Source organism: Poromitra crassiceps (genome assembly GCF_964638095.1).
Source record: "Poromitra crassiceps genome assembly, chromosome: 13".
Lineage (NCBI taxonomy): Eukaryota > Metazoa > Chordata > Actinopteri > Beryciformes > Melamphaidae > Poromitra > Poromitra crassiceps.
This window is the reverse complement of record NC_139644.1, coordinates 20902931-20921379: the sequence shown is the minus strand read 5'-3', so window position 1 is coordinate 20921379 and position 18449 is coordinate 20902931. Positions and strand designations below refer to the sequence as shown.

The 18449-nt window shown below is 44.1% G+C and overlaps 1 protein-coding gene across 1 annotated transcript; it reads left to right on the top strand.

Moving 5' to 3' along the window:
* Positions 1-1241: 1241 nt before the first annotated feature.
* eftud2 (elongation factor Tu GTP binding domain containing 2) lies at positions 1242-18221 on the top strand. Its single transcript, XM_083650172.1, has 28 exons — positions 1242-1361; positions 1918-2030; positions 2269-2431; positions 2625-2703; positions 3545-3620; positions 3905-3970; positions 4122-4157; positions 4334-4424; positions 4523-4605; positions 4724-4890; positions 5543-5667; positions 5824-5887; positions 6022-6112; positions 7322-7457; positions 7937-8064; positions 8430-8623; positions 8718-8829; positions 8932-9072; positions 9388-9489; positions 9656-9738; positions 10063-10149; positions 11365-11491; positions 12520-12607; positions 13394-13512; positions 13825-13919; positions 14442-14595; positions 17143-17250; positions 17614-18221. The coding sequence occupies exons 2-28, from the start codon at positions 1929-1931 to the stop codon at positions 17707-17709; spliced, it is 2913 nt and encodes a 970-aa protein (XP_083506298.1). The 5' UTR covers positions 1242-1361; positions 1918-1928; the 3' UTR covers positions 17710-18221.
* The last annotated feature ends 228 nt before the right edge of the window (positions 18222-18449 follow it).

Below are 18449 nucleotides of genomic sequence, written 5' to 3'. Positions count from 1 at the left end.
TTAAGACTATTCATCAACCACCAGCCAATCTACCTACTCTAAACCCCATGTCCCCTCTTCCTTGGGGTCTGAAGTTCTCCCATTATGTTCATATATGTCATACAAAAAATGCCAAATGAGTATGGTAAATGGCCTGCATTTATATAGCGCTTTACAATCAGTAGGTACATTCACCCATTCATACACAGATGGCGACAAGCTACCAGTGGGTGCTGGCACACCATCAGGAGCAATTTGGGGTTCAATATCTTGCCCAAGGACACTTCGATATGCAGACTGGAGGAGGTGGGAATTGAACCACCGACCTCTTTTATCCAAAGCGATTAGTGGACGACCTGCTCTACCTCCTGAGCTACAGCCACCCCTTATAGCGAGTAAGCTAATCAAGTGTAATTAGGCTACATAAGACAATACTGAAATCCAGGAGAAGTCAACACTGATAGAAATGAAGCTATAGGCCTGCCATGCATAATGATGAATTAAAAACGTTTCTGATGAGAATTAGGGAGTGGAATTAGGCTATAAGGTTATGTAATATTTAGTTTCTCTATTAATCCTGCTCTACAAAGATGATCTGATTTTTCTGATTATTTATTTATTTATTTAGACTTTTCAAAATAATTATTTTGTGTGTCAATAATGCTTTAATAACTAACTCTCTATATCTGAAAATGCCCACATTTCTAGACATTAACATGCATTTTCGGCCCCTGACCTGGTCAGTTGACACTATTCAGCACTATATGAGGATTGCTTGCTGCTAAACTAACTCAACTAAAATAACTTGAGTAATGTAGACTGAACTAAAAACCAAACCTACATTTACAGACTAAATTATATGAAATCAGACTGAACACGCATCACAGACACAGATCTATATAGGCGGCCCATTATATATCATTTAGTTAGGCACTTTTCAGTATTGTAGAGTAGACCAGTGGTTCTCAAATGGGGGTCCGGGGACCCCCAGCAGGGGTCCTTGAGGGGGTCCCCAGCCAAAAGAAGGGGGTAATTTATTTGAGCTGTTGTGTCCCAAACTGAGCTAGAAATGATTGTTCACGCCTTTGTATCATCTCATCTAGATTATTGTAACGCTCTTTTCACATGCCTTGATTGATAGCATACGTTGATAGGCTTTATGCAGTGTACCGAAGATGAGCCATTGTCCACATGCCGCAACAGCAGGGGCGGTAGTGAGTCTTAAGGTTGGATGCGAACCGTCGCTCATTAAACTAGAGTAAGAAAAGACGGAAGTCGTGTTTTTTGCGCATGGCGGAAAATTATATCTTATATTTTGAATAAACACCCAACACAAGTGATTTGGAAGCATATTTACATAACTACTTTGTAACGAAATACAGGTGAGTGTGATTTGCATCTTGCAGTCCAATACATAAAGCGATCGTTACAGCGGTTAAACCTTAAACTCGGCAACAACGCAACTCAAACGTCGCGTTGTAGTCATTCATTTCAGTGCATGTTAGCATGCTAGATGCTAGTCACTTTGCTAACGTGAGAAAAGCAGTTGATAGTCATTGAAAAGACAAAAAGTGTGCTCCTAAAATTACGATCCTAAGCGGTCAAGCTGTCAGTTTCAATTGTTCTGTACTGGGAAAACAGCTGCAAAAAGTGTGGTGGTGCATAACGTTGTATAAATGAAACGTTAGCATCTGAATTGAAGCTTAGCTAACGTTAATCATAATTCATAATCAAACATGTGAAGTTTGGCTGAGAGTTTGGCGCGTGACATACCAGAGAAAGAGGTACATAGCAGGACTATTTCAGTTTTGTGTCATGCATTTGTCTGGTGGAGACTTGAACTCTGTTACTTGTATAATTGGCTATTCCTAATGTTAGGAAACCCACTAACATATAAATAACCAGTATCAATAAGCAAACTTTCGCCCCTTCTCACAGCTCTCTACGAGATGGAGGCTGATCTTTATGATGAGTTTGGAAACTACATCGGTCCAGAGCTGGACTCTGATGACGATGATGACCTGGAGGCAGAGGACAGAGATGTTGATGAGGTATGCTTCAGCAGAAGCAGTAGCAGCATTATTGACCAGGGAATTGACTGTCTGTGCTGAGTGTGTGTGTGTGTGTGTGTGTGTGTGTGTGTGTGTGCACGCCCACACACACACGCCCACACGCACACGCACACGCACACACACACACACACACACACACACACACACACACACACACACACACACACACACACACACACACACATTTTTGCACTAATTAAATACTGTCCTTCTTAAGGCTGATGAAGATGACGATGATGACCCTGGTGATGCTGATGACGATGTCCCGGGCATGGAGGTGGTCCTGCATGAGGATAAGAAGTACTATCCGACAGCAGAGGAGGTTTATGGGCCCGAAGTGGAAACTATCGTCCAAGAGGAAGACACACAACCTCTCACAGGTTAGAAACAAAGAAAAGTGTGACTTACATTTGCAGATGTACAGTGAAGCACATAGAAATGCTATTATTTAATTTAGTGTTAGTGTACACTAACATATCCGTATTGGTGTGTGATGAATGCTAATCTCTCAGAGTCAACACACACTGTTAAGGTAGACATACTGACAATATTTTCTCTCTCCACTCCCACCAGAGCCCATCATCAAGCCTGTGAAGAATAAGCAATTCACCTTGATGGAGCAGGAGCTACCGGCCACTGTTTATGATATGGAGTATGTAATTGTTTCTTATTGGATATGAACTCATGCTCTTTGTTTGTAGTCTGAAGATTTATCCAGAATGTCACTCAACAGCTGCTTTTGTATTGTATTGTCTCCAGTATTTCCTATTATATTTCACATTGTGTTTTCTACTTGAAGTTGCACAGTACATCTTTCACAGTGACTAGGTTTACATGGACAGCAATAATCCAACTGGCCTTATTCCAAATAAGACAATTTTCACATTAAGCTGTTTATATGGGTTACTTTTAGAACTATTTCCATTCATATTCACATGCCACAGAGCACAGTCCGATTAACAGGACAAAGGAGAATCACTGGAGCTCACAGACAGTTACAGCCTTTATTAAAGGTGCAAAGCAAATAGACAAACGTCTTGATGCCCATGTGTGGTAACAGTTTCAGCCTCACCCTCACTCCAAAAATGCTGGGACTTATTGAGTAATATTTTTCTTCTGTGAAGAAGTTTGCAACCTCCGGAGGTAGAGTGCATGTCATCAAGCAGTTAGATTGGTGCTTTTGTTGAAAAAGCCTTAAAGCAGCAAAAATTCTCTGATCGAGAGAAATAGTTTGATTATGGTGTTTTACACGCCTAAAATGCCCTTCAATAATGTAACTCAAATCTGAATACTCCACATGTCTTAATATGATTATTACCGGTATGCTACACAACGTACACCGACTATTACCTTAACTTAAGGCTAAGGTAATCAGAAAATGCCGTTTACATGGACATTTCTATTCTATTACTGTTGTCTTAATCTGGTTAATATCACATAATTTCTCTCCATGTAAACATACTCACTGACATATCCCTCCTTCCTCTTTGCAGATTCCTTGCTGATCTGATGGACAGTCCTGAGCTGATCCGTAACATCACCCTGTGTGGGCACCTGCACCATGGCAAGGTTAGACCCCGCCTCCAGCCTCTGCAGGGCTGGACCCGCCCCCTGCCTTATCAGCTGGCTGTCTGAGGACTATGTTGTCTCTATGGTGGCATTTTGCCTAGGAGCACATGTGTTCTTAAGTTGATTTTTTTTAAAGGACAGGAAATACATTTGAAGTGTGTGTGTGTGTGTATTTAGGTATGAAACATGCTTCTTTTTCACTTTCCTCAGTAGCATTAATGTATTTTTTTTTAGCATATGCTAGTAAAATGGATGCATGATCTAACAAATTAATTTCCATTCAGACCTGTTTTGTGGACTGCCTGATTGAACAGACGCACCCAGAGATCAGGAAGAGAGATGACGTGGATGTGAGTACTGTTTCCAGGAATCTTTGCTTGTTTATTACACATTGCATTCCTTAAACTTTAGTTCCTCAGACGAGAAACTTTATTTCCCCAGGCAAAATTATTTTCAATGGTTATATGGAAGTAGCAGCTGACATTTTTCTCTCCCTTTCAGCTCCGATACACAGATATCCTCTTCACAGAACAAGAGGTGAGTGTTTTGGTTGACTGGTATAATGATAATTCCCCACTGCATTCCCCCTGCATCCTAGAGCACATCGTGTGGTGTTCCCACACATCCTGGAAAGCCAAAACGTTGCTGCCAAATTACTGCAGAACAAAAGAGCAGGGTTGCAGAGGGTGACTTTTTACCTTGTGTTTTTCCAGAGAGGAGTCGGTATCAAGAGTACCCCTGTCACAATGGTCCTGCCTGACTCCAGAGGCAAATCCTACCTCTTCAACATCATGGATACTCCAGGTACTGTGTGTTGGCTGGATCTTTGTTTGGTGATTGCAGTTTGGGTTTTGGTGCAGAATGGAGGAAAGTGACGTAAAGCCTCATGTCCCCCTTCCAAGGCCACGTGAACTTCTCTGACGAGGTCACATCTGGCATCCGGATCTCCGACGGCATCGTCCTCTTCATTGATGCAGCAGAAGGAGTGAGTCACTCTTCTTTCCTTGTTTCACATTCTCCCAAATCCCGCACTAAGCCCCTCTACACACGTTGATTATTCAGCCTTCCCATAACAACCAAGTCCTGTGTGATCCTCTGTCCAGGTGATGCTGAACACGGAACGTCTGATCAAGCATGCGGTCCAGGAGCGTCTGGCCATCACCATCTGCATCAACAAGGTGGACCGGCTCATTGTGGAGCTCAAGCTGCCTCCCACAGACGCTTACTATAAACTACGCCACATTGTGGATGAGGTCAATGGTTTGCTCAGGTAATACTGGGAACCCACTGCATCTACAACTAAGAGCCCGGGGAGGGTTAATGGTTTTCTATAATGTTATAGTATGAATGAAAAAAGAAGCGTCCGCACACTCAAATCTGTGCAAATATCTTAAGATATTTGCACAGATTTTAGTGTGCGGACGCTTTTCATTCATCTTGATACTTTTAAGCTCCAGCACCTCACCCCTAATTTTACTATAATATTAGAGTACACATTTTCTATGCAAACAGAAACTATCTTAATGGACCCAAGTAGAGCTGCAACGATTAATCGATTCGTCGATCGACAGTCATTAGTCACTATTTTGATAATCGTTTTCAGTACAATTTCTCTGATTCCAGCTTCTTAAATGTGAATATTTTCTGGTTTCTTTACTACTCCTGTATGACAGTAAACTGATATTATCTTTGAGTTGTAGACAAAACAAGACATTTGAGGGTGTCATCTTGGGCTTTGGGAAACACTGATTGTCATTTGCTATAATCTTTTGACATTTTATAGACCAAACAACTAATCGATTAATCGAGAAAATAATCGACAGATTCATCGATTATGAAAATAATCATTAGTTGCAGCCCTAGACCCAAGAGCTCTGACACAATCAGAAACATAAAGTAAACCCTGTTGTCTTCCCTCTCAGCACATACTCCACAGATGAGAACTTGGTGGTGTCTCCTCTCCTTGGAAACGTGTGCTTCGCCAGCTCCCAGTACAGTATCTGTTTCACCCTCGGGTCCTTCGCAAAGATCTACTCGGACACCTATGGTGAGACAACTCTCTTGCACATGCAGTACACACGCTCATAAAAACCGGACAGGACAAACCCTCCCTCACTTTATACACTGAGCAGTATGTACAAAACTATACATTTTAATGATGAGAAACAAGGTAAGGGCTAACTCCTGTCTGCTGGGTTTGCAGGTGACATCAACTATAATGAGTTTGCCAAGAGGCTTTGGGGAGACATTTACTTCAACCCCAAAACGTGAGTACCGGTAGCTGTTTTGGACTTCACCGAATGTATTGGTATTTATATTTGATGCTAAGTGATCCTCTCCCTCTCCCTCTTTCTTCTAACCCAGCATTTCTGTCTTTGTGGCTTTTCTCCTCTCTGTTCAGGCGCAAGTTCACAAAGAAAGCACCAAACAGTAATTCCCAGCGCAGCTTTGTGGAATTTGTCCTGGAGCCCCTCTACAAGATCCTTTCACAGGTTTGACATGTCTTCACATTTTGTGCCTTTCCAGACAGATCGTTAGAATCGTGCTACATGCAGTGCACATTCCATCAGTTGCATTTCTATATGTCTGAAAGACGCTTCCAAAGTTGTCCCCCCCCCCCCCTTTCACTTCACAAAGTTCAGCAGCATGGAGGACAACAACACTGATGGGGGATTGTTTGACACACACATACACACTTAACCAGGGCTCGACAGGACCTCCCGTCATCCCGGGGACGTTAAAAATAGCGTCAGGTACCTGGAAATTAATTTGGGGACTGAGCCGGGACGATAGTTGAAAAAAATTAAAATAGCCTAAACACACGCTCTGCTCATTAGAATGAATGGTGATGAAAATGACCCGAACGCAAATGCAACCCCTTTACAACACACACGCACACTAAACAAACATGCGGGTAGAGAGACAGGCAGATAGAGTGGAACTCATGGCGCAAAGTTATTTTAAATGCGAGGAGGCATTGCTCTTAATCTGCTCTCATCCTGCCTCATATTCGCAGGTGAGCTCCGTTTCCCCCTCTCGCACTCAATGCTGTGGTGTGTGTGTGTGTGTGTATGCCGAGCCGCGTGCAGACAGAGCTGAGAGCTCTCTCTCTCCGTCTGTCGGTCTCTCTCTATCACTAGCTAATTAAAATGACAACAATCACGTGAAAGATCAGATCACCCAACAAAAGCAACAGAAGGTGGACTCAAATCACAGATAGCCCATATATATTCGTTCCATCGACCAACCCTACTGTATAGCCGAAATAATAGTGAACCAATACATATAGAGATAGAGAGATAGATAACGCTAGATAGATAGATAGATAGATAGATAGATAGATAGATAGAGCATGTGCATGCTTGTGAACATTATTTCTTAGCATATGAATTATTGTAACTCAGGGTAAATGAACAACATGAAAATATTTATGAAACAAATTGTATTTTAAATTTCCATTACTTTTCCCAGGTTTCTCATGACCATACAAACCCTGAAATTAGTTTGTACTTGTAGGCTACTGTTCAGTAACTTGCAAAATAGTCTTAAAAACCAATATGAAAAAGAATCGTGATAAGATCGTGGATCGTGATCCTGCCTGAAAAAATCGTGATATGATAATTTTGCCATATCGCCCAACCCTAGGTTAATATGTCAGGTTCCTTTATGACTGAACCTCTCCCTGTCCTCTCTCTCTGCAGGTGGTCGGGGATGTGGACACGTCTCTCCCCAGGGTTCTGGATGAGCTGGGAATCCACCTGACCAAAGAGGAGCTGAAGCTCAACATTAGACCCCTGCTGAGGCTCGTCTGTAACCGCTTCTTTGGAGAGTTCACTGGTACGTCTCGTATCGCTAAGTTGCCTGATCCATCACAGTGCATGCATGGAGATTCCCCCTGGGCCATTACAACTTGTGCCCTAAATGAACTTTTTGGCTCACTTGCTAAGGGTTGTTAAACTCAGTGGTTAGTGCTGCTGCCTTACATCAAGAACGTCCCAGGTTCGAACCCCGGTCCATCCCAGGTCCTTTCTGTGTGGAGTTTGTATGTTCTCCCGGTGGTTCCGGGTTCCTCCCACCATCAAAAACATGTATGTTAGGGTTAATACTAATCTCCCTTGGAAGTATTTTAAATAACATTGTATGCTTTGCAGCGCTCCTCTTTCACTGCTGTGGAATCTACCCGAGTTGGCATATCCACCTGGTTCTTCTCTTGATTATCTACTTGTAATGATAATTGCAAACGGAAGGTAAATGGTCACGGTTTTGGTAAATGTGATTAAATTAATCTGAAGCCAAGCATGGAACTCTCCCCGCAGGCTTGGTAGACATGTGCGTGCAACACATTCCATCACCACTAGAGGGAGCTAAAAATAAGATAGAGCACAGCTACACCGGAGGCCTGGACACGGATCTGGGGGAGGCCATGGCAGAATGCGACCCTGATGTGAGTATGACGGAGTGGGAACAACAGGCTGGTTTATGGGCTGTGGCGAGAAGCAGATCCACTGACTTGCCTCCTAATGGGTGGAATCTGTTTCTAGTGGAAATCAATAGTGTCATTCCAGCTGCTCCTGCAAATTAAGCCAGCAGGCTGCTTTAATTGGCTTGAAATGAGTGAGCCGTTAAAAACGCCACTACAAGACAATGAAGGACATTGATCACAATGTTCCAAGTTCCCTTATTCCCTAAGCCTTATTAAAGTCGTATGAGAGTAAATTACATTCCAGCGGTAAGACTTTCCGGTCCTATTTCCTGCTCCTCTCTCATATCCCTCTTTCCCTCTCTCCCCCCTGCCTCCCTCGCCCTCAGGGCCCTCTGATGTGCCACACCACCAAGATGTACAGCACTGAGGACGGGGTTCAGTTCCATGCGTTTGGCAGGGTGCTGAGCGGGACCATCCAGGCCGGCCAGCCCGTCAAGGTTTTGGGGGAGAACTACACCCTCGAAGACGAGGAGGACTCGCAGGTCTGCACCTTGGGACGCCTCTGGATCTCAGTGGCCAGGTACACGCAGGATTTGAGTTTCTGTTTTTTGTAGTCATAGAAAGCAATGGTTGTTTGTGTGAAGTCCTGCCGTTCCTTCCTCCACCTTATTCAGATACCAGATTGAAGTTAACAGAGTGCCTGCCGGTAACTGGGTTCTCATCGAGGGCTGCGACCAGCCCATCGTCAAGACCGCCACCATCACAGAGCCCAGAGGGAATGAAGAGGTGAGAGGCAGAGAGAAACGCACCGTTTGAGAGATTAGAAATGCATGACTTTATGGGGAAGTAGTCGAGTATTCTTTCAACTGTTGTAACATTTTGTGCCAGGCTCAGATCTTCAGGCCGCTCAAGTTCAACACGGCGTCAGTCATCAAGATTGCCGTGGAGCCCGTCAACCCCTCCGAGCTGCCTAAAATGTTGGACGGACTGAGGAAGGTCAACAAGAGCTACCCTTCTCTCACCACCAAGGTACCTACATCAACCCTCGCTCAAACAGGTCCCCATGTTAATCTAAACTCATTTGTATCTCAAGTGCCTTGCTATGTTAGCTTCCCATCACTCGTAAAATCCCTGCACTATAAACTACATAAACCACTGAGTGCTTCTAGGTTTGATGTCTAAAGGAAGGGTGGATTTTGTGCAATTAGACTGTCCCGTAGCCCTCAAAAAATTAGTTTTGTCGACCAAAACAAATCCAAAACCACCACAAAATAACAGTAATTCAGTACTGTAGCTAGTGATGGGCTTAGAATATTATTGACTGTGTGTGCGTGTGTCTTTCAGGTAGAGGAGTCTGGAGAGCATGTGATCCTGGGCACAGGAGAGCTCTACCTGGACTGTGTCATGCACGACCTGCGCAAGATGTACTCCGAGATCGACATCAAGGTCACTTTTCTAACTGCTTTCGCACTTTAAAATGTGGATTACCGTAACTCATGGAATACTTCAATAATACTCCATAGTTCCAAGACCTGAGGTTCTTACTCTGGAATAAAATCATGGGTTTGTTTCTTTCTGTAATTATGCTTTTCTCCCCCCCCCCCCCCCTCAGGTTGCTGACCCAGTTGTGACGTTCTGTGAAACGGTAGTGGAAACGTCATCACTCAAGTGCTTTGCTGAAACGCCAAACAAGAAGTGCGTGTCCAATATAATATTTTTCCATTTTTGGCATTTAGCTGGTGATCTTATCTAGAGCGACTTAGAATTAACACAATGTAGAATGACCTCACATTCTTAGATCATCAATATTACCCACACTTACAGTTCACCAGCAATCCACACCTCAAAGTTTTCAAGTTTTGACACTTTTTAGACTGCAAGTTTGGATGTTATATGTTTCTGGTTGTGAAGTTAAATGTGTGTAGTGACTTGTGTCTCGAGTCAGTCCTTCCCTCTGGCTGAGTCGCTCCCCCCCCTCCCCGAAATAATTGACTGACAGCTGTGTGATTTGATTGACAGGAATAAGATCACGATGATTGCAGAGCCCTTGGAGAAGGGACTGGCTGAGGACATCGAGAACGAGGTGGTGCAGATAACATGGAACAGGTATGATCTAGCAGTGTCGTCCACACACTCACACCACATTTATTATTCTTTAATTAATAGAAATTAATCAGTTAATTCATTAGTTAAGCTGTGTTTTCCCTTTCATGTTGAATATGTCCGTAGTTTTACCCCATTTCCCTCCTCGCTCTGATTTGGTACAAGGATTATTAGTATCTCTTGTGTTTTATAGTCACTGCTATTTCTCCCTCTGTTAGTGGTGAGCAGGCATGTAGGAATGACAGCTGGTTCTTAAATTAAATTCTTTCATTGCAGAAGGTGGAGGCCGTGATGCCCACGGCCAAATTAGTAATTTAAAAAGTGCAGTAATTAGGATTGTAGGTAATCTACATTTGAATCCCTAGTTGTGTTACATCATTTTTCAGTTATGGATTTGACAAGCATGTGCCAGTTTGATAACAGTAGTGTTTTAATTGAGTCTTCTCTAGAGCCCCTCTGTTCATTTGGCTCTCACGTACTTTCTCCAAAGTCAGACTGAAATCAAAGCAGGAACAAATATTTTAATCATTTTTCAAGAATGGATGCTCACCAAATTTTAAGTTTTGCACTTCTATAAGACATTGCCCAAAGCCATAGGATGCTACAGATGTGGAAGGTCTGCCTTTGTATGCGGTCAGTCATGTGCCATCATTTGAATTCAGTCAATCAACCAACAACACAGACTATCAAATGTTGATTTGAATGTTCAGAACTGAAGTGACCATTCCATTTTAATGAAACAAAAATCTTTGTTTTCAATGTTTCAAAATTTTAAAATTGATAGATGTAGAACATTTCACTATTGAGAGGAGAGTAAATGGATATGATGCTTTTACATGCATCGTATTAATGACATGTCCTGTAAAGTGACATGTCACTTTACTGATATTGATCAGTTCAATCATGCATTGAAGCATCCACTCAATTTCCCATCCCCATTACGTGCACGATCGTGCGGCGTTTTGTCTCCCGTTGGAAAGCGGCCTGCTCTCAGTACTCTGCTCATCTGTGAGGCCATCTGGGCTCAGCATTGCCAGGCTGGTGCAGCGATGCCAGAGATGTGACACACTTCACACACCATTAAACGGAACCTTCGCTCTATTTCTCCTCTTCCATTAACCCCTCTGCCCCCCCTGTCCACTAATCTCCATAATGTTCCCACCGCCGTAATGACCTCACCTTGTTTCAACCAGTCGATGTCTTGTTGCCTCATGGCAGGAAGAAGCTGGGAGAGTTCTTCCAGACAAAGTACGACTGGGATCTGCTGGCCGCCAGGTCTATCTGGGCCTTCGGACCCGACACCACGGGACCAAACATCCTCGTCGACGACACCCTGCCTTCTGAGGTGAGCGGTTGTATCAGCTGGGGCGGTCACACTACTGCTAAACCGGTGCCGAGGGTCTGTCTCTAGAGAGGTTTAAACTGAGGTTTTGTGTTCATTTGTAGTAACAGAGTTAAGAGTTTGCAAGTAAAGTGTCAGATCTGGAACACCCGCTCGGTGGGGGAAGTGCAGAAAACGATTGATAAGCTGCTTGTCAGGACCTACTCTGAATGTCTCTAGAGCCACACATTTCTTTGTAACCGCAGCACAGCTGACAATTGATGTCTGGTGATAATTAGATGTGAAAGAAATCACACACAAATCCCAAGGAAAACAAACAAACAAAAAAACATCCAATATGAGTACAAGTCTAGTCTTGTTTTATATAGCTCTTTATCACAAGCAAGGCTCAAAGGCATATACATACTACATCATATGTTGTACATATATACACATCATATACATCCTACAGCTACACATACACATTAACTACATCATATACGGTACATTCTATACATATTTTTATTAGCTTATATATTATGCTATGCTATGGTACTACACACAAGCACACTCATGCCTATGGGCAATTTAGGGTAATCAGTTCAGCTGTCCTGCATGTCTTTGGACTGCAGATCTGGTGCATTGAGTACTAACGGAGAGGTAGCACATTCAAACTTGGGGATAAAATAACACAAAACCCGTATTTGACTTATTTATTGGGGTGCACACACCACACTAGGCTATTACTGTGCATGAGGCCTTGCTCTCTACACCATGTACCGAAAGAGCCCAGCACCCTGAAGTCACATGACCTGCGTCATATGACGCCCCTAGCACACACAGGAAGTGTCGTGCTGCAGCACGTCCGACAGACCATACACAGCGTCGGACGAGACGACGCCAAGTGGTGACAGTGGAAATAGCACAGTCAGCGTGGGGCTTGTACATACGGTAGATAATAATGGGAGCGGCTGTTTTGGTGTGTTTTGCACGCCTCTGTTGTTGCAAGAGGAGCTCACCTAACCGTGTGTGTGTCTGTTTCTTCCCTCTAGGTGGACAAGGCGCTGCTCGGCTCAGTCAAAGACAGCATCGTTCAGGGCTTCCAGTGGGGCACGAGGGAGGGGCCTCTCTGTGATGAGCGTGAGTGCTGCCTTCAAGCGAATTCCACACATTCATCTAATTCAATCAATGAAAACTTTATTTGTAGATCACCTTTCTAACAAAGTGCAGTAGATAAGACCGGAAATGGACCAGACCAAAAAGGGCATCCGGGTAGTATAGCGTTAGATTCCCTGACTACCAACACGAGGGTCGCAGGTTCGCACCCCCGTGTTACCTCCGACTTGGTCGGGCATCCATACAGGCTGCATCTGAGGGTGGGAAGCCGGATTGGGGGCATGTGTCCTGGTCGCTGCACTAGCACCCCCTCTGGTCGGTCGGGGGGAAGGGAACTGGTGGGAATAGCGTGATCCTCCTACGTGCTACAACCTGCCGGTGAAGCTCCCCTTGTCAGGTGAAAAGAAGCAGCTGGCAACTGTGCATGTGTTGGAGGAAGCATGGTGCTAGTCTCGGCTCTCCCCAGATCGGCAGAGGGTGGAGCAGCGACCGGGGCAGCAGGGGGAAAAAATTTGCCCAACTACAATTGGGGAGAAAATGGGGGGGAAATCAGGGGGGAAAAGCCAGACCAAAAAGGCAGATTTTGAGCTGGCATTTAAAAATAATATTATCCACTTTCCTCAAATCCTATTCTATTCCAACGTATAGGGCCATAACTACTAAATGCTGCCTCTCCAAAGGTCCAAACTCCCACATCTTTTATTATGACATTTAAGTCTGCTGGAAGAGAAAGTGCGTAGAAAAAGCTGCAATTCATAGCACCATTGCAATATATTCAGCACAAAGAAAACTCGTTCTTCTCTCCATCAGCCATCAGGAACGTCAAGTTTAAGATCCTGGATGCCGTCATCGCCCAGGAGCCCCTCCACCGAGGCGGAGGCCAGGTCATCCCCACAGCCAGGAGGGTGGTGTACTCCGCCTTCCTCATGGTGAGATCACTCCCCCATTCTTCTCCCCCATCGTCCATTAGCTTCCCCCCTTTCATCCTCACTTCCTCTAATGGACCATTAGCATGATTACGCTGCTGGATTTCGCTGACTTGCCTTCTTTGTTAATTGCGGCACGTTAGCGTTGCTCTTTCACTTTTTTGGCTTCTTTCCTCATCTCTCTCTCCTCTTTCATTATCCACACCTGCAGCTGCCATAACTCCTCATGTCAACTTTATACAGCGTAGCAACACTGTTCCTCCAGGCTTTTGTCCTCTCACTGTAACCCTGTAACGTGTGCTCTTTGTGTCCCAGGCCACTCCCAGGCTGATGGAGCCCTATTACTTTGTGGAGGTTCAGGCTCCCGCTGACTGCGTATCTGCTGTCTACACAGTTCTGGCTCGGAGAAGGTTTGTCCGCTCTCTTTATCCTGACGTCTATTATTACCAACTCAAGACATGAAGTTTGGCTCAACACCATGAACTGAGGATCAATTCCATTAGGTTGAATACAAAGTACTCGTCGTCACTGGTGCTGAACCGATTAGTCGATTAGTCGATCGATTGGAAATAAATTAAATTTTTGATTTTTTTTTGTCATTTCCCAAGTAAAATGAACAACAAACATTTGCTGGTTACAGCTTTACAAATGCTAAGATTTGCTGCCTTTCTCAGTTTCATATCATTATAAAATGAATGCTTTGGGTTTTTTGACTGCTGGTCAGACACTTTGGACTCTGGGAACTTGTGATGGGCATTTGTCTGTATTTTCTACATCTTAATGATTAGCCGATTAATCAAAAAAAGAACAATAGATCAATAGGTAATGAAAATAATTGTTAGTTGCACGCCTATAATACTGGTCAACTTAAAATTATGGTTTTTGTTTGTTTTTTGATTTGGTCCTGTATTTCTGTTTGTCTCCAAAAACAGGGGTCACGTTACCCAGGATGCCCCCATCCCAGGCTCTCCTCTCTACACCATCAAGGCTTTCATCCCGGCCATTGACTCCTTCGGCTTTGAGACAGACCTCCGCACACACACACAGGGACAGGCCTTCGCCCTGTCGGTGTTCCACCACTGGCAGGTCAGATGTCAAGATGTGTTAGATGTAAACTTGTTTTACATCGGGCATTAACCTGGGGGAATGGATTGGAATCTGAAAACGGCATTAAAACCATGTGTAAATGCAGCGATGATGCATTGAATATCTGATTATCCAAACCACTTCTGGGGGGGTCGGTGAGTTGGCTTAGAGATGGCTCTTGCCACATTAACAACAAGATAAATGGAAATATATTCGTCCTCTCGCCCAACCCTATTGCCTGCTTTTTGAACAAGCTTTTGCCAGTAAATTGAGATAGTTGGTTTCCTTTCGCGCGCTCTCTCTCTCTCTCGCTCACTCACTCACACACACTCACTCACATTCACATACACTGCTTGCGTAGCAGAGTGACCAGCCTTGTGCTCATGTCTGCCACTCTGGCTAAATTACTTTTGATGTGGAGTGAGTCAGCAGGTTTTATGTACGGTGTGGTTGTCTCTGCCCCCACCGCACCCCTCCATGGTTGACCCGTGCGTTGGCACACTCTATGGCAGTGTCAGGTAAAATTAATGACTTACTGAATTACTTTACAGCCAAGTTATTTGTCAGAAGGAAAAAGAAAACGTTTCTAAAATGTTCACAGGGCCGGAGTGGGTATAGTGCATAATTTAATCAATTCCCGGTACTCATAATGTGGGAAATTTCCGCAGACATTTATAGACATGGACCACTGGCTAAAACGTATATCTGTAACGCTTGCCGTTGTAGCGCAAATGGCAGGACCAGTGATGTCAACGTTAACAAGCACAAACCTTTAAAGCACGTCGCCACTCACCCCAACACCACCCATATCCCCCTAGCCACTAATCCTACCCACCCCTCGAAACCCCACTCTACCACCTTCCTATCCCTAGCTACAGCCTTTTAACCACTAAACTCACTAAATGTCCCTGACTGAGTGAGTGAGTGACTCTCCTGACTTTTCCATCTTATGACCCCGGTGGGGCCACTGGCCCAGCGCCACGGTAAAAAAAACAACCATTAATGCTCCGGATCCTCTGATAGTTAAAGTTAGCAAGGTGAAGCACAAGCAGCGTGGCTCGAACTTAACGATGACGAGCTGCTCGATTTGTAATTAGTGAAACCCAGGAGACTGAGTACAGAGAAAGAGTAGAGCATGGAGAGAAGAGGGAGCCACCAAAAGACTATGGACACAGATGGAGAAAGAGACAATCAACTAAACTACAGCATAGTTCAGAGAATCCCTTCAATTGGAGGAGAGCGGCAAAATGCAGTCTGAGGTAGGAATAGGAGTTAAGTTCAGTATGTGTATAAACCCCCCCTATGTGAACGATGAATTTCAGGCACTGGTTCATACAGGGTTTTCCTCTTGGAGTGGAGCTGCGAGTGGTGGACGAGAGATACTGTATATGAATTATGCACTTACATGTTTGTCCAGTCACTGGAGAAAAGGTTGTAGCTGATCAATAATGTGGTCTTTCCAGGCTTGAATCAATTTGACCTAATCATTGAAAGCCATGGATGTTGGGTTTGATGGAAGAAGCTAGAAAGATCACCACAAAACAACAACAACAAAAGTGGAAAACATTTGTTTCAATTTTGTCATTTCATGGAACCACAGGATCTTAGATCTTTTTCTCTATACCCAAATGGGCTTTTGAAACCCCTGGGTGCTTTACCAGTGATGCTGACATTGATCTTTCCCGAATGAATTCCCTCTATTCTTTGAAGCAGCTCCAGATTTGAGCCATTTAGTTTGAAGCGGAGTGTTTAGAAGAGAGTTTCTCCTGTTAGCAAATATTGATTTCACTACCCTCAGAATAAAAAAATAAATAATCCTGGATTGTAGGCTGTTTCTGTCTCAGTAGTGTGATCACGTACTGCCAGTATTGGCATGTGACCGGCACAGTGTGGAACTGGCCTTGGTCCATCTGTTGATTGGGCCTCAGCCACTCCATTGATTATTCCCCCCCCCCCCCCCCCCATCTTCCCTCCCATTTTAATCTCCCCCCGGAGGTTCAGGTCTTCTCGTTTGGTCCCGTGCGACCCCTCTCATAGCAGGCAAGGATCTGCCTCTTAAAGGTCACTGTAGAAGCACTTCAGGGCCACTGTACAAGATCCAATATTCCTAAGCAATCTCCTCTGCCCCTCCCCTGTCCCACGGCAGGCATGTATCATGGATCATGGCAAGGGGAGACGAGAGGCCACGCTGTCAGCTGGCGGCCAAGATAATGGATTTAAGAAATAATTTTCAAAAGCCCAAAACTCGACATGCTAACGTTGCACAGATGAAGTGACGGTCAGACTGAAGGAGTGATGGTCTTTGCTTGTTGCCTTTTCCATCGTGTTGATGGACAAGTTCCTGACTCAGTAACGATGGGACAGACTTGCACATCAGTAAAATGTTTGGTGAAGCGTTTGAGGCTACTATGGGAAGTGTCTACTCTGCTAGTTTAGGCTTCAAATCTGACGTGCTACTTTCTTATGTTGTCAGCTTGCATCTCGTTGACTAGATACTGTAGGAAGGGAAGATTTCCTCTAAATATGACCCCCCCCTCCTCCCCATAGATTGTTCCCGGTGACCCCCTGGACAAGAGCATTGTGATCAGGCCTCTGGAGCCGCAGCCTGCCCCCCACCTGGCCAGGGAGTTCATGATCAAGACCCGCAGGCGCAAGGTGAGCATCCTGTCCAGTTCCATATTCTCTTTATAAACAAACATTTGGAACATCTGAAAATTGAGAACAGTATTCTAATTTCTAAAATATGTCCTTTTTTGCCTTTTTGCCACTCAGATAAATAGAGAATTGGGATTTTAGATAGTTTTCAGATTTTTATTATACAATTCAAGGGCAAAAAGAAGAACATTTTTAAATGGAAAATTTTGGTCCGGATGACAATATTGTAAAATATAAATTCCTTATCTCTCAACTAGCCTAAATGCAGAAGCCCGTTTTTTCAGTTTTAGAATTTTTCTTGTATTGTGTATTAGTTAATTTGCAGTTTTTCTCGACTGATGCCCTGTGTTTGTTACCTCACAGGGTCTGAGCGAGGATGTCAGTATCAGCAAGTTCTTCGACGATCCTATGTTGTTGGAGCTGGCCAAACAGGACGTGGTGCTGAACTACCCCATGTGAGAGACTCGGGGACGGAGCCCAGTGAGTGTAACATCCACCCCCCAACCCACGACTGCAATCGACATCACAGCCTCCTCCCTACATCTCTTTCTTTTCGTTTTTGGAGGGGACCTGGGGCAGAATAAGGACACCATAACACAGAAGCTATGAAAGATCCTCCTCTCTCAATTGTATTTTTATCATGGCCGTCATAAAACCTACCATTGATGAAAGATTTGTTACCACGGGGGATCACCTGTTGCCTCATTGGGTACTGGCTTGATTTAGAAAATAAAAATAGAAATTACAGCCCTCAGTGGAGAGTTGTTTCTCTGGACAGGCTCTAAATGACCAACATTGCAGATGTGTGTTGCCTCTTACCTTTGTCTTGTATTTTATTTTTTATATGTATAAATTCTCAATGTTTTTGTAGAATAAGATAACTTGGAAAACAGTTGGAAAACAGTCAATTATCTGGTGTATGACCGTTTGAATAAAATATGCCTGTAATTCAAAAAAGGCATTACACTGTTCTCTTCTGTACTCAACTCTTTTAGAACAGGAAAAGCTCCTCCCTCTTGAGGATGGAGACATGTAGTTGTAGATGTAATGAGGTATGGACATGGCAGCAGAGGGGGGATTTGAGAGGCATTTACTGTCTAGTTGTGTGGGTGGAGCGAGATGAGAATAGTGCCCTGTTGGAGCTGTGCTGATGGTGTGAGTGATTGCCGTCTGTGTCTGGGACACTGGGCTGTGACTGA

What these genes read in the sequence shown, in the direction of transcription:
- eftud2 (XM_083650172.1), top strand. Translation starts at nt 1,929, where the DNA reads ATGGAGGCTGATCTTTATGATGAGTTTGGAAACTACATCGGTCCAGAG. An exon ending in TCCTCTTCACAGAACAAGAG is followed by an intron (nt 4,158 to 4,333) that starts GTGAGTGTTTTG and finishes GTGTTTTTCCAG; the next exon opens with AGAGGAGTCGGTATCAAGAG. An exon ending in CTTCTTTGGAGAGTTCACTG is followed by an intron (nt 7,458 to 7,936) that starts GTACGTCTCGTA and finishes CTCTCCCCGCAG; the next exon opens with GCTTGGTAGACATGTGCGTG.